This window comes from Poecilia reticulata, unplaced genomic scaffold (assembly GCF_000633615.1).
Source record: "Poecilia reticulata strain Guanapo unplaced genomic scaffold, Guppy_female_1.0+MT scaffold_498, whole genome shotgun sequence".
Lineage (NCBI taxonomy): Eukaryota > Metazoa > Chordata > Actinopteri > Cyprinodontiformes > Poeciliidae > Poecilia > Poecilia reticulata.
This window is the reverse complement of record NW_007615257.1, coordinates 1-13007: the sequence shown is the minus strand read 5'-3', so window position 1 is coordinate 13007 and position 13007 is coordinate 1. Positions and strand designations below refer to the sequence as shown.

General features: G+C 40.1%; 1 protein-coding gene across 1 annotated transcript; it reads right to left on the bottom strand.

The window, feature by feature from the left end:
- Positions 1 to 6054: 6054 nt before the first annotated feature.
- Positions 6055 to 12999, bottom strand: LOC103461039 (probable zinc transporter protein DDB_G0282067). The gene is made up of 5 exons (XM_008403356.2): positions 12091 to 12999; positions 11417 to 11662; positions 11066 to 11325; positions 10137 to 10324; positions 6055 to 9120 (listed from the first exon to the last, which is right to left on the bottom strand). Exons 1-5 carry the CDS (start codon positions 12095 to 12097, stop codon positions 8805 to 8807), a joined length of 1017 nt encoding a protein of 338 aa, XP_008401578.1. The 5' UTR covers positions 12098 to 12999; the 3' UTR covers positions 6055 to 8804.
- Positions 13000 to 13007: the final 8 nt, after the last annotated feature.

Here is a 13007-nt window from a genome sequence, read left to right as displayed (position 1 = left end):
CGGGGGGGGGGGGCTGAGTGAGCGTCGCTCCTTCACCCTGACGTTCCGTCCCTCGGTCGGGGGGGGCGCCGATCTATGTTTGTGCATCCACCTGAATAATGTGTAGTTGCGCCACTGCTGATTGGAGTACAATTTTGGGGTACTCTAACCAATCTCTATGCATGAACGATTGCTCTATGGATAACTTTTTAAAAACAAAAAACTATCACTGCAGCGGACATCCCACCCCATGAGAGTAGGGCGACGTGCCGTGGGGAGCATCCCTTATTTTTATTTCTGAAAGGGGCCAACCCTAACTGCAGCCTGAAGTTCTGGTTCTGGGTGGATTATTGTAATGTTCAATATAATAAGTGAGACATCAGTGGAGCCATGCAGACAGGAGGGCAGCATCGCTCGTTTATCAAGTCTCATGACAAAATGTTTAACTTCATCTGTGTGTTTTAAAACTCCTCATTTCTGTGAGAACATTGGTGTTACTGAGCTAATTTGTTAACATTTATACGAGACTTGATCCTGATGTGTTTTTACATTTGACACACCTGTTCAGAGTTGCTTTTGAACCATAATAAAAGGAATATTGACCAACATATTTGACATCTATTGATCATCTTGATCAATACAAGATGATCAATGTTAGTCACTGGCTTCAAAGTTGTCTAGTGTACGTTTTTTTCATGACTTTATTTTTGTGTTTTTTATGATGTAAAGCTCTTTGAACTGCTGCAATGTGCTATACAAATAAACTTGGCTAATTGATTTATTCAGTTTTATCCCATTCTTAAGTAGTTTTAATTGAAATTAAAATCATCCGTCCGTCCGTTTTCTTTACACCCTTGTCCCTTAGTGGGGTCGGGTGCCTATCTCCAGCTAACGTTCCAGGCGAGAAAATTAAAAACATATTTTTTATATTAAAATAAGGTGAAGCTTTAACCAAACATTCATCTGGCTGCATTTATAGTCGTGGTTACTTGAAACATTCTTAATTAGAGATTTTCCAGTAGTTATATTTCAGGTGTTCTGATGTCTATGGTTCTAACATACCCATAAATCCAGCATACCTTATGGTAATGGGCATGTGCACATCGATGTTACGTCACATACTACTTACTCAGCAGATTTCTTATAAATCCGTCATACCTGTAGAAGTTCCATTTTGTGTGTTTTATTTCTCAGAAGTTTACGATAAATTTTAATTAATTATTTATTTACATTTTTAACCCTTTGGTTGGTGTTTGAATTGTTAATCTGATTATTATTATTATTATTATTATTATTATTATTATTATTATTATTATTATTATTATTATTATTAAAGAATCATTACACACACACGCACACACACACACGCACGCACGCACGCACAGATATATACATTCATATATATCAATGTATCAATAGAAATATACATATACAGTATGAGCTGCTCAGTTCCTGTGCACTTACCTGTGCGTCTGCCGGTGCTGATGATCCATCTGCCGGTCACTCCATGTCCTCCTGCCACCACACCCACCCTCCATCTCTGCGTCTTCATGGTTCCATGTGGCCAATCAGCCGCCCACCTCTGGCTCTTCAGTGGTCCAGTCTGCGCCATTGCAAGCGTCCAGACTGGCCACAACTCCTTGACAAGATAGTGGGTGGAACACGGCCCGTGTTCCACCCACTATCTTGTTGATCAGTTGTCACTTTGACCCCAACACTATACTTGTCCTGTCCTTCTGTGGCCTTTTCATAGATGAAGATGTACCCATTGCTGCAAATGTCAGCTCCACAGTCGATATTTGCCAGTGATACTCGCTCATCCTCTGCCTTAAACACCAGCTCTCCACACATCAGATATGTGTAAAGGCTGCTGGTGTCAGAAGTTGTTGCCTGTTTCCAGCAAATAACTGAGGACAGATGCTTTATCTGACTTCCAGTTTTTATAGGAACTTCAAAGGATGGGTCAGGTATGACAGGATGTCTTATATCATCTGGACTGTGTGACCATGGCAGTATCAGGGTCATCACATCAGTACCATTTAAGAAGCAACCCATCTTTTTGTTGGACTTGCAGGTGCCACAATTTTCTGAAATCCTATTCCAATATTTTCCTAGAAGACTACATGTTGTATCACCTTGTTGTTCCTTCGGAAGAGGAATGACAGCACCCAGGGCATGGATAATTTGTGAAGACTTCTGGCATCGTTCACAACAGTCAGCTGTGTACAGTTTACTGTCTGTGGTGATGCCGTACTGGGCCAGATAGTGCAACATGTAAAACATCAGGACTTCTGGCTTGTCCTGATGTTTTACATCCCTGATATGGAGAGTTTCAAGGAGTTCATTCTGAACAGCAAAGACTTCGTGTGGAGGATTGCTTCAAAGAAGAACCTTGCAAACAATGGTGTCTCTCCAAAAAGATCATCAATCTGCTCAGAAAACTGAGCCACAAACCTTCTGACAATGGTCAAGTTCGTGACGCTTTGCGTGGTGGCATTCATCCAACAATTGAAAAATGAGTTGGAAAATTTGCAGAAGTACATAGCTGGGTCAAGATTAACACCCACGTGGACGAAATCATCTGTGTCATTTTGATTTCCAACTTCAGAGTTTTCTTATTCTTCTGAAGATTCCTCTGACGAAGAAAACTGAGAGACTTCATCAAAATGTTCCCACATATTTCCAGCTTTTGAGCTTCCCGAACGACCGTCCTCATCCTTGGAGGGCGCATCCAATTCTTCAGCATTCATGCTGTAAATATGGTCAAGATCATTTTGAGAGTCATTGTCTGAGCTTTCTTCATCAGAAAACCATTCTTCTGATGAAGAATACTCTGAGAGTTCATCAAAATGTGTCTCAGCAGTCCCAGCAACTCCTTTGTTGAAATAAACATCATTTGTAGCGTCCATGATCTCAAAAAGGTCTGCGGAATTTTGATTTCCATCTTCAGAGTTTTCTTCTGAAGAAGAAGATTCCTCTGACCAAGAAAACTCATACACTTCTCCAAAATGTTCCCACATATTTACAGCATTTGCGCTTCCCGAACGACCGTCCTCAACCTTAGAGGACGCATCCAGTTCTTCAGCATTCATGCTGTAAATATGGTCAGGGTCATTTTGAGTGTCATTGTTTGAGCTTTCTTAATCAGAAAATCTTTCTTCTAATGAAGAATACTCTGAGATTTTATCAAAATGTGATTCAACAGTCCCAGCATCTCCTTCCTTAGAGGAAACGTCATTGTTTGTAGAGTCCATGGTCTCAAAACTGTCTGTGGAATTTTGAATTCCATCCTTAGAGTTTTCATCAACTGAAGATTCTTCCTCCGTTGAAGAATCAATAAAGATTATTTCAAAATCCATCAGACTTTCCTCACTGTCACAGCTTGCTTGAACAACCAGGTCCGCGTGTTCATGGGGAACATCAACACTTTCAAAAGCATTAAGGTCTTCAAAAGTGTTTTCAGTGTTTACTTCGGTATCCCCAGTGAAAGCTTCCAAGTGAGGCTCTGTTTTGATTTCATTAACACTTTCCAAATCAGCAGTGTCCTCAGACGTCAAATCCTCCTTGATGGTTACTTCCTCAACTTTAGAGGAAGTTTCCATGTCTTCCGGCCTAATCTCCTCAAAACAAAAGTATATTGTCCATATATTGTCCTCTTTGCTTTCCACTAAAAGTTCTTCGTCTTGCGCCGAATCATCTCTGTGGTTTGAGTTTTCTTCGGCGACATCCTCAAAACAAAAGTATTTAAAACGTTCGTCAGAAGGGCTCGTGTCTGGAATGTCTTCATCCTTAGTCCTATATCCCAGGAGTTTTTCAACTCCCTTCATCACGAGATAGCCAAGGACCCAACCGATCGTAAGAATCATTTTTACTGCACTGGAAATACTTTCTAAAATCACTCTTTGAAATCGTCTCTCTTGAAGCTTTCTACCGACAATGAAGTTGAAAAGCAAACTGAGGATTCTTGTATTCCAAATGATGATAATAATCTTTTGAACCTTTATGACATCATCAATGAGAACACTGATGGCATGATGATGTCATACAACCATGTGTCAGATTCCTGTTTCTTTAAGTTGCTATGGAAACACAATGAGTTATGTATGATGTAAGACTACTGTCAATTAAAAATCCCTTCGTAGACATCTAAATTCGTGAATGTAAGTCAATAAATGTGCATAAATTTAGGTTTTGTATTTGTCCTGTTTTCCAACTCATACATACGTGTAGAAATCAAACATTTTACCTATGAGAATACCCATAAACAAATAAATTAATACAAGTGTTTTTGATAGGTTTTATAGAGAGAGTAAGTATTTTTCCAGAAGTTTGACACACGTCACATTTAGAAACTGGCTCTAAGCCATCGGCTTGATCTATTATGAACTGAGTGAGGAGGATCCTCTTAAACTTATCATGTCTTGCCTTAATTGCTTGCTCTGTTCATAAGGACAACATTTGACAACATCTAATAATTACATTATTATTATTATTATTATTATTATTATTATTATTATTATTATTATTATTATTATTATTATTATTTTACATTTGAACTCAGTGACAAGGATGATTCACCAAGCAGATCATCAGCCAAAGAATTTTATGTTTAATCTCACCTTATTTATTTATTCTTTTTTACCTTTTCTCATTCTCTAACACCCCCCATCTCAGCCTCTTTACTGTGTGCTTATGAATCGCCCTTTTGTGAGATCTTCTGTTTACTCTTTACCACTGCAGCATAAAGTGACACTCAAACCCAAAACATTTGCAATGGAGGTTTTGTTCTTAGTTTGTTTCTTTGATTCATCTCCAGCTAACGTTCCGGGCAAGAGGCAGGGGTCACCCTGGACAGGTCACCAGTCTGTCGCAGGGCAACACAGAGACAGACAGGACACTTAGGGACAATTTAGAGAAACCAATTAATCTGACAGTCATGTTTTTGGACTGTGGGAGGAAGCCGGAGTACCCGGAGAGAACCCATCATGCACAGGGAGAACATGCAGAAAGACCCCGGGCCGGGAATCGAACCCAAAACCTTCTTGCTGCAAGGCAACAGCTCTACCAACTGCACCAATGTGCAGCTGTGTTATTAATCATGTTGTGATAAATAATAATAATAAAAAAACACAATAAAATTAGCATGGCAGCAACTGTTCAGTCCTTTGTGGCACCTGAGTTTTCTGTTTAGTGATGATTTTCCTCTTAACAGTTCATGAAAACATGACATTTAAAATTTGATTATTGCCTCAGACCAATGAAAAATGTTACTTTTAAAAAACAGAAAAGTATGCCAAGAAGCTACTTAAAGGTTATTAATTTCAAAGGGTACTTTTAATCTGACAAGACTCATAAAGACATTTTTAATTATTGAGTATGACTGTCGTATCTGCGCTTTGAAAATGGTTGAGCTGAACGACTAACACTGGGTGAGTTTGAGAAAATATATTTTCAGGAACATAAACGAAACGTAGGAACATAAACATTGATCACTCACAATGCTTTTATGAAATGCTGAGTGTAATGATTCTGTGTAACAACAGGCTGTTATAACCAAATGTTGTGTTTCTACATGAGAACCAACCATTCATTAATGCATTGGTGTGGATTATCAGTCATCAGGACAAAACCATCCTAATGCTGGTGTTGGTCGTGTCTTTAGCTGACTGATGTTGTTACTTCTGTGCTGCGGTTGTTAACACATCTTCTTGTTTTCACATTTGGATTTCTTTCTGAGGTTGGCAAGTAGGACAGGGCTTGTGCAGATCCACATGTGGTTAGAGCTTAGTAATCATTTAGCCAACCTGTCGCTGCAACGGTGGTGTAGAGCAACACAAAACACAAACACCAGAGTTCACACTAGATGCCACCATGCAGCCGAGTGAACACAGCTAGCTGGCTATCTGTCAGAAGGTTCAGCAAATCTGTTGTGGAAATCTGAGTTCAAACTGAAATAATGTTAAATATTTTTGGATTTTTGATCAGGAAAAAAAAAGGCGAAAGAAAAACAAACAAACATGAAAAACGTCTGACCTCAAAGTAGAATTTATTTTTACTATTTCCACCCATTAATCCAAAAACTGACAACTGATCATCAGCTTGAAAAAAACATAACATTCATAACCATGATAAAGGATATGTGCAGCAATTGATACTAGGAGCAATTAGAAAATCTATTAATATCCAAAAAGCTGTCTTTAATCAACGTTAATGAGTAGATAGCTTTTATGTTTTATTTCATCACCAAGCAGGGCATATCTAAATATAAAATTACCATTTCAAAAAGCACTCAAAGCTGATAAATCAGTTCTCTAAATCAGTGACGTACAGAATTTCAAAAAATTGTACATTTATTTCTTTCAGTGTAAAATATTTTATGATGTTTGATACTTTAATGAAAAAAAAACTAACATTTGCTGCACTTCTCCATTTATTCTGATAAAACCATAAAACAGCCTAATAAGCAATGATCATCAGTGGTCATTTACAACAAGCATTAAAGCATTAAACATTATAAAAACTTCATAATAATATCAGTGAGCATGACACTATACACACTCAGAACCCTTTGATACAAATACAAACAATTATTATTACCATGACATAATAAGTTTTGTACAAAGAAGGAAAATGGAACCATTTGCTTATTAATAATATCAGCCAAAATAATGCTAATGGTCATTTAAGGAACAAATCATACAAATAGACATCAATATTTCCTACTTTGAAAGGTTTGTTAATGCTTTCTGTATGCTTTATTTTGAAATGCTGATATATTTCGACTAAAATACCAGAATGTTCACATAACTTTTATACTTTTGGCTGTCTGAGGATACATTTTGAATATTAAATCAGGTGTTATGATCAGTTTACCAAATACTTTTTACACTTGCTTAATTAAACGTGTTTAAGGTGTGCTACTCTGATTGGAGGACAATTTTGGGATACTCTAACTGACCTCTATGCATGAACGATTGCTCTATGGATAACGTTTTAAAAACAAAAAACGGCGCCATAAAATAATGTCTATCACTGCAGCGGACGTCCCACCCCATAAGAGTAGGACGACGTGCCGCGGTGGGCGTCCCTTATTTTTATTTCTGAAAGGTGGCAACCCTACTTATATAATAGAACTACCCATGAACTGAAAAGTGCAACAATCTAAATATTGTATGTTATTGTATTGCATTGTATAATATGATATCATTATTGGAATGACAGCACTATTATACAATACCTACTGTAAGTTAGTTTTATGAAAAATAGGTTGGAAATACTTGTTTCTTCTGCTAGCATTTTCTATTTTCTTACATCATTTATCTTTACCAGTTATTTACATTATTATATAAAGAATTTCCACATAGCTTTATATTTTTGTCTGTTTGATAACTTTATTTTTGAACAAGTTAAATCAGCTGTTAAGCTCAAACAGCTGACATGCAGTCTGGTCTGCAGTGACGCACAGAAGCCCCACTCTTCATCATCCATGGCTTTGGATTTTTTTTCCTCCCATCTATTAGGTTCAGAAAATTTATCTCGATTTTAAAAGATTTAAAAGAAAAAAAAATCTGCAGTTGATTTTCAACTCAAGTAAATAATTAATGTCCAAGCAATGCCATCAAATCAACCAATTTGGGGGAATTTTCAGACTATGGTCAAATTCCCCCACTCTCGCCAAACTCTATTCTGCGGGATCAGAGATGACCTGCGGTCATTGGTTTGCATCCCACACTCCTGATGATGAGAACGCAGCCTGCTGGTGAAAGCTTCAACATACAGATGCTGTGGGGGACGGAGGCCATCTGCCTGGAGGAAGTGTGGAAGTGTCTGGTGCTGAGGAAGCCTGAGGGAATGAAATCTGTGGCCTTGGGAGGACAAGAAAATTCAATAAACCTTTCAATACTAGGTATGTTCTCTCTCTGTTGCTATGCTTATCTGTTGATGCACATATATTAGGTGTTTAGAGAGTTTTATATCATTAGAGTGGCCAGTGTCTTGATTGTTGCTGCACCACTGAGGTGCTTTTTATTAAAAGAGAAAAACCGCACCATTTTCTATAAAACGAGTCCATGTTAATTTTAATATTCTCAATCTATGGGTGTTTCTCTTGTTTGTTCCATCTGTTTATTCTGCTCCATGTTTGGAAAGCAAAGGCTCGATTGGACCTAACCCTATCCCTGAAAATAACTTAAAAGAAAAATTACTTGGCAACTTAAGGCCTTGAAATTGGGTCTCCGTCTCTTTAAAAACTCCTGCTTTTTTTGAAACTCCGTTTCAGTTTTCCGTTGTCACAACACCGCTCCTCTATTAACCCTTAAACAGCGTTTTTACCAGCATTGCACTGAGAAGCAGCTTGTGTAATGAGCTCAGCTGATGCTCAGCTCCACCAGGTGTTTGCTAATTGCTGCTGGCTAGTCTGAAGGAACTCCAAGGGGGACCCCCAGGAGAGGGTTGTTTCTTGAGGCTGCCCCTCCAAGGAGGGGCTTTGTCACAAAGGCGGGGCTAAGTCCACCCAGGCATTTAGCACAGCTGAAAGGATTTCTCAAACATGCATGAAACAGTCAAAGTAACACTCCAAGTATGTTTTTGGGGAATAACATAATAACATAATGTAACACCCAAAAAGTTGATTTTATGTAATACTGTAATTTATTTAACATCACCCATATGGAATTGAAAAAGTAAAGCATTTCCATAATCAAATAAAGAAACAAAAATGGATTGAAAATCTTTGGAATAACACCTGTTTACATAAAAACACTAACAGAAAATAACATCTTGTGCTATTTTCCGCCTTCACCTTCTTATCAGGTAAAAACAGAGAGTCAGAGGAACGTGTTCTCGATGACCAGAGTCTGAGGATCCTCCTTGCTCTCTCCAGTTCCTGGTCTCTGAACGCTCCGGGTCTGCTCCTCCGTCCGTTCCAGGAGGGAGCAGCACATGCTGGCTGCACAGGCTTTCCCACAGGCAAGGCTGCAGGGTGGGAGAGGACGAGAGCAGGGGTCCTCTCTGTGGACGAAGGTGGCGGCTTCATCTCCTCTGATCGAGGAAGACGAGGAAGTGAACTCTGGCTGAATAGTGCTGCAGCTCACACCCTCGTTCTGCAGCACTTTGGTGACTCCTGACATCAGATCAGCATAGCTGGACAAATAAAAATACATTAGTATACATAAGGCATCAATAAATACATTTATGTTGAATTCTTATGAATCATACGTTATATAAATTCAGGGGTTTTTTTTGTTTTAATGGTGGTGCATGGCCTCTCTTCCCATTGTAAATCACCGGTATACCAACATGACGAAGGTGAAAATGCTGGGGTAATCCACTCGGATGATTTACAGATTGTTTTAACACGGTTAAAGTCCGCTTTGGCATTTTGTCCTCTTTGACTTGCAATGAACTTTAACCTCTGGTTGGTACTAACTGCAGGTAAAAATACGAGAATCTCACTGGAAAAACCAAACTATTCCTTTAAAATACGATACAGACTGGAAGGCAAAGAGCGACGCTGAATTAACCAAAGTAGGGATTAAATCCCAAACATAATCTACATAAGTGAAGTAAGTTTGTTGCCTTATGACTGCAGGTTAACTCATGATTCTGTTGGTGAATGGAGCATCTTGAGATGAGGACAGTTTTTAAAAGACTGTTGTTCAAAAAAAAGAAAAAAACAAAACAAAAACGCAACTTTCCTCTAAGGTCAACATAACAGCAAACAGAAACCCTTTTCATGGTTTCCTGTTTTGCTTCGGGGTTGGTACTCTGATATAAGAACATACTGAACCGAAAAAACAATCAGTGAAATGTTTGCACCAGCGCTGTCTGTGAGACATATTCAGAAAAGTTAAATCCAGAGCAAACTTGCTTGAGTGTAATATTTTATCAAATAAAAATAGACTGTTAACCAAGCAACCTAAAAACTAATGAAGACATCTCTGCAAATGTGATTCTAACTTATATTTTCCAGTGCTTCTCTGTACCCGTCCCAGTTAAATGAATCAAAAAGACAACTAGGCTGAGATCTTCATGGTCTCGAACCAGCCTTCAAACTTTTTAAAGCCCAACTCCACCATATTTAATCAATAAATACATTTCAGCCCGTTCATATTGCTTCCAACACAAGAATCAATTGTCACGGCAGAATTTGACTTCACCTGTTCGACGTAAACCCGGTGTGGCAGTGGACGTGGACAGAGGCCACTGTGAGCGACTCAGTCAGCTGCCAGACGTGGAGCTCGTGCACAGCCTGCACCCCGGGAACGCCGGCAAGCCTCCGGCCGATGTCAGACACGCGCATGTGTGGAGGCGAGGCCTGAAGGAGCAGCATGCCGTACCTGTACACCTGCAGGGATGCAATGCAGAAACACAAAAACCAAGCTACGTAGAGCAGGCCTCATTGGTTGGCACCCTGAAAGATGAGTTAAAAAAAAAAAGAGTAAAACAAATAAAAATGATAAATATTCCGGGCACCTTATGCTTACCCAGTGATATGTTACTGGGTAACCATAAGAAGATGGGGCCTGGATGGGTTCTTTGCTCAGTTGGAGCCCATATGGTGACCAGATTTTCCCAACATAAAACCTACATAGGTTTATAAAATGGGGCCATTATGGAGACAATCCTACATGGGGCCCATTTTTCAGCCCATTTCCAACCCATATTGGCCCCACATGAAAGTTTTGTTGGCTGGGTCTGCTCTTAGATCTGTCCAAACAATTCGGGAACAACGCCTGAATAAGACGTTTCCTCCGATGGCTGATTGCTAGATGACGAGCGTTAGCGCTACAGCTGAATTATGAATATATCTCATGTAACTGTTTACATTAGTTGCTATTTTGTGAACAAGCTTATTAATGTGTGATTTTAATGTATTTCTTATTTAATGGAAATACCGCAATTGCAAAATTGTGTTTTTTTCGACAAGGATTTGTGTTCCTCTGTAATGGAAACGCGGCTGTAGAAAAACAGGCCGTCTTCAGTCAGTGGCTTCTTCAAATTTGTTGCAATACAGACAGCTACAGGAGATCTTCCCTATCTACTACCTACAACGTCTCTTTAAGGACATAAAAGCTGACAGAGTGACCTGCGGCACAGACGTTGCAATCAGAGTGATGACAGCCAGCATGGAGAGGCCCGGGTCCAGATAGACCAGGACGCTGCAGGCTCCAGAGCCGTGCAGGAGCCGTGGAACGACCAGCGTCACGAGGCTGTTGATCAGAGCCAGGAGGGACGTAAAGAGTCCCTGGATGACGAAGACCAAGGACAGGAGGCAGAGGGCCCAGCGGCAGCTCCGTCCAGACGATGGCTTGTCCGCTGAAGAGGGTTCATGTGTATTCTGACTGTCTGCGATCGGAGGAAACAGAAACAGTTATAAAAATAAAACAATGTCCACGAGCATTTTGGATGAAAACGTCAATTATCTGAACTCTGTTACCAGGATGCCCCGTGCACAGGTGGTAGTTCAGACTCCCTCTCTTTGAATGCGCAGCACTGCTCTCTGCGTCAGCGGGTTCCTGCAGCTGAAGCTCCGTTCTGCAGTCGTGGTGAGGCAGGTTGGGAGTTCCTGGATTACAGAGGACAAGTGCCCCGCTGTGGAGACAGCGGTGTGCTGCAGTTTGAACTTTGGACGGGACAGAGAGCTCCTCTTTGTCTTGGCCTTGGGACTCCTCGGCAGCGCAGACTGTGGGAGTGGAGCAGAGGAATGGAAAACAAGGCCCTGCGTGTTATCTGTGTTCCAGCTGAACATACACACCGTTCTCTTAAGATTTTTAAATCGAATAATAAAGTTTCTTTTATGTTTGCCTCGTAAACCGCTATTCTGAGGTTGATAATTTCTAGCAAAAGTATTTATAAAGTTTCAGTGTTTTTCACACTTTGTTCAGTTCCAGCCACAAGATAAAATGTATCCACATTGGGATTTCAAAAGACAGACCGAGGAAGTGAAGTTATTAGTTAATTAAAACCAGTGCGACCAACAAACTTAAGAAACCACCTAAACATAGTCAGCCTGCATGTGCAGAAGTTTATAACAGGAAAAAGCTTTGAACAACATACAGGGAACTGTTCAGCTCTTCATCTGAAAACAGAGTGTGGTGAAAAACTACACACCTACCATCAGTTGGTAGGCCGGGCAACAAGGGCGTCAATCAGAGAAGCAGCCAAGAGGCCCATAGTAACTCTGGAGGAGCTGCAGAGACAAACCTCAGGTGGGATAAGTTGTTAACTTTTCCGGCCTTTATGAAAGAGTTGCAAAAACAAAGTCGATGCTGAACGAAGGTTAGTAGAAATCTGGTTTGCGGTTTGCCATCAGTCAGGTAGGGGACAGAGCAGACAGGAGGAAGAAGATGCTCTAGGTCAGATAACGGCAAAATCATCGGGGCAGTATTATGTAAAATCAACTTTTTTGAGCATTACTTCATGTTCTAATGTCATTCACTCATCAAAAACTCATCAAGTCAGTGTTGCTTTGATTCTTTCATGCATGTTTAAGAAAATCCTTTAATCCCTTATGGCAACCATTCAGCTGAGCAAAATGCCTGGGTGGAACCTAGCTCCGCCTTCGAGGACGAAGCTCCTCCTGGGAGCTGCAGCTTCCAGCCGAGCTCCTGCCCCTAGAGTAGCTCCGTCCTGGTACTCACCCACTCTGCACATCCGCTGAGCTTCTCAGAGCAATGCTGGTAAAAACGTTAAACGCTGAATACAGAAACGTCGTGGTGACATGTCGAAGGCAGAGCGTCGGAAAGAGTAGTTAGAGGCCCAACTTCACGGTGTTAAATTACAAAATCAAATTTCTTTTCTTGTCACGTTTGATACATTGAGCATTTTTATAGCAATCTGAGGTAACAGTTACTTGACTGTGCTATACATTAGCACAATGTGCCTGTAAAATACGTAACGCCGCCTCTTTAAAAGGTTTTGGCCTATGTGTGGCTGAAACCTAACACAAAACTTCATCATGAATGCAGCAGGACAATAATGGTGAAACATGATGATGCTAGTATTTAACTGTGGTGTTATTTTTTTTT

What these genes read in the sequence shown, in the direction of transcription:
- LOC103461039 (XM_008403356.2), bottom strand. An exon ending in TTGCAACGTCTGTGCCGCAG is followed by an intron (nt 10,325 to 11,065) that starts GTCACTCTGTCA and finishes GCATCCCTGCAG; the next exon opens with GTGTACAGGTACGGCATGCT. An exon ending in ACCGGGTTTACGTCGAACAG is followed by an intron (nt 9,121 to 10,136) that starts GTGAAGTCAAAT and finishes TTATTTGTCCAG; the next exon opens with CTATGCTGATCTGATGTCAG.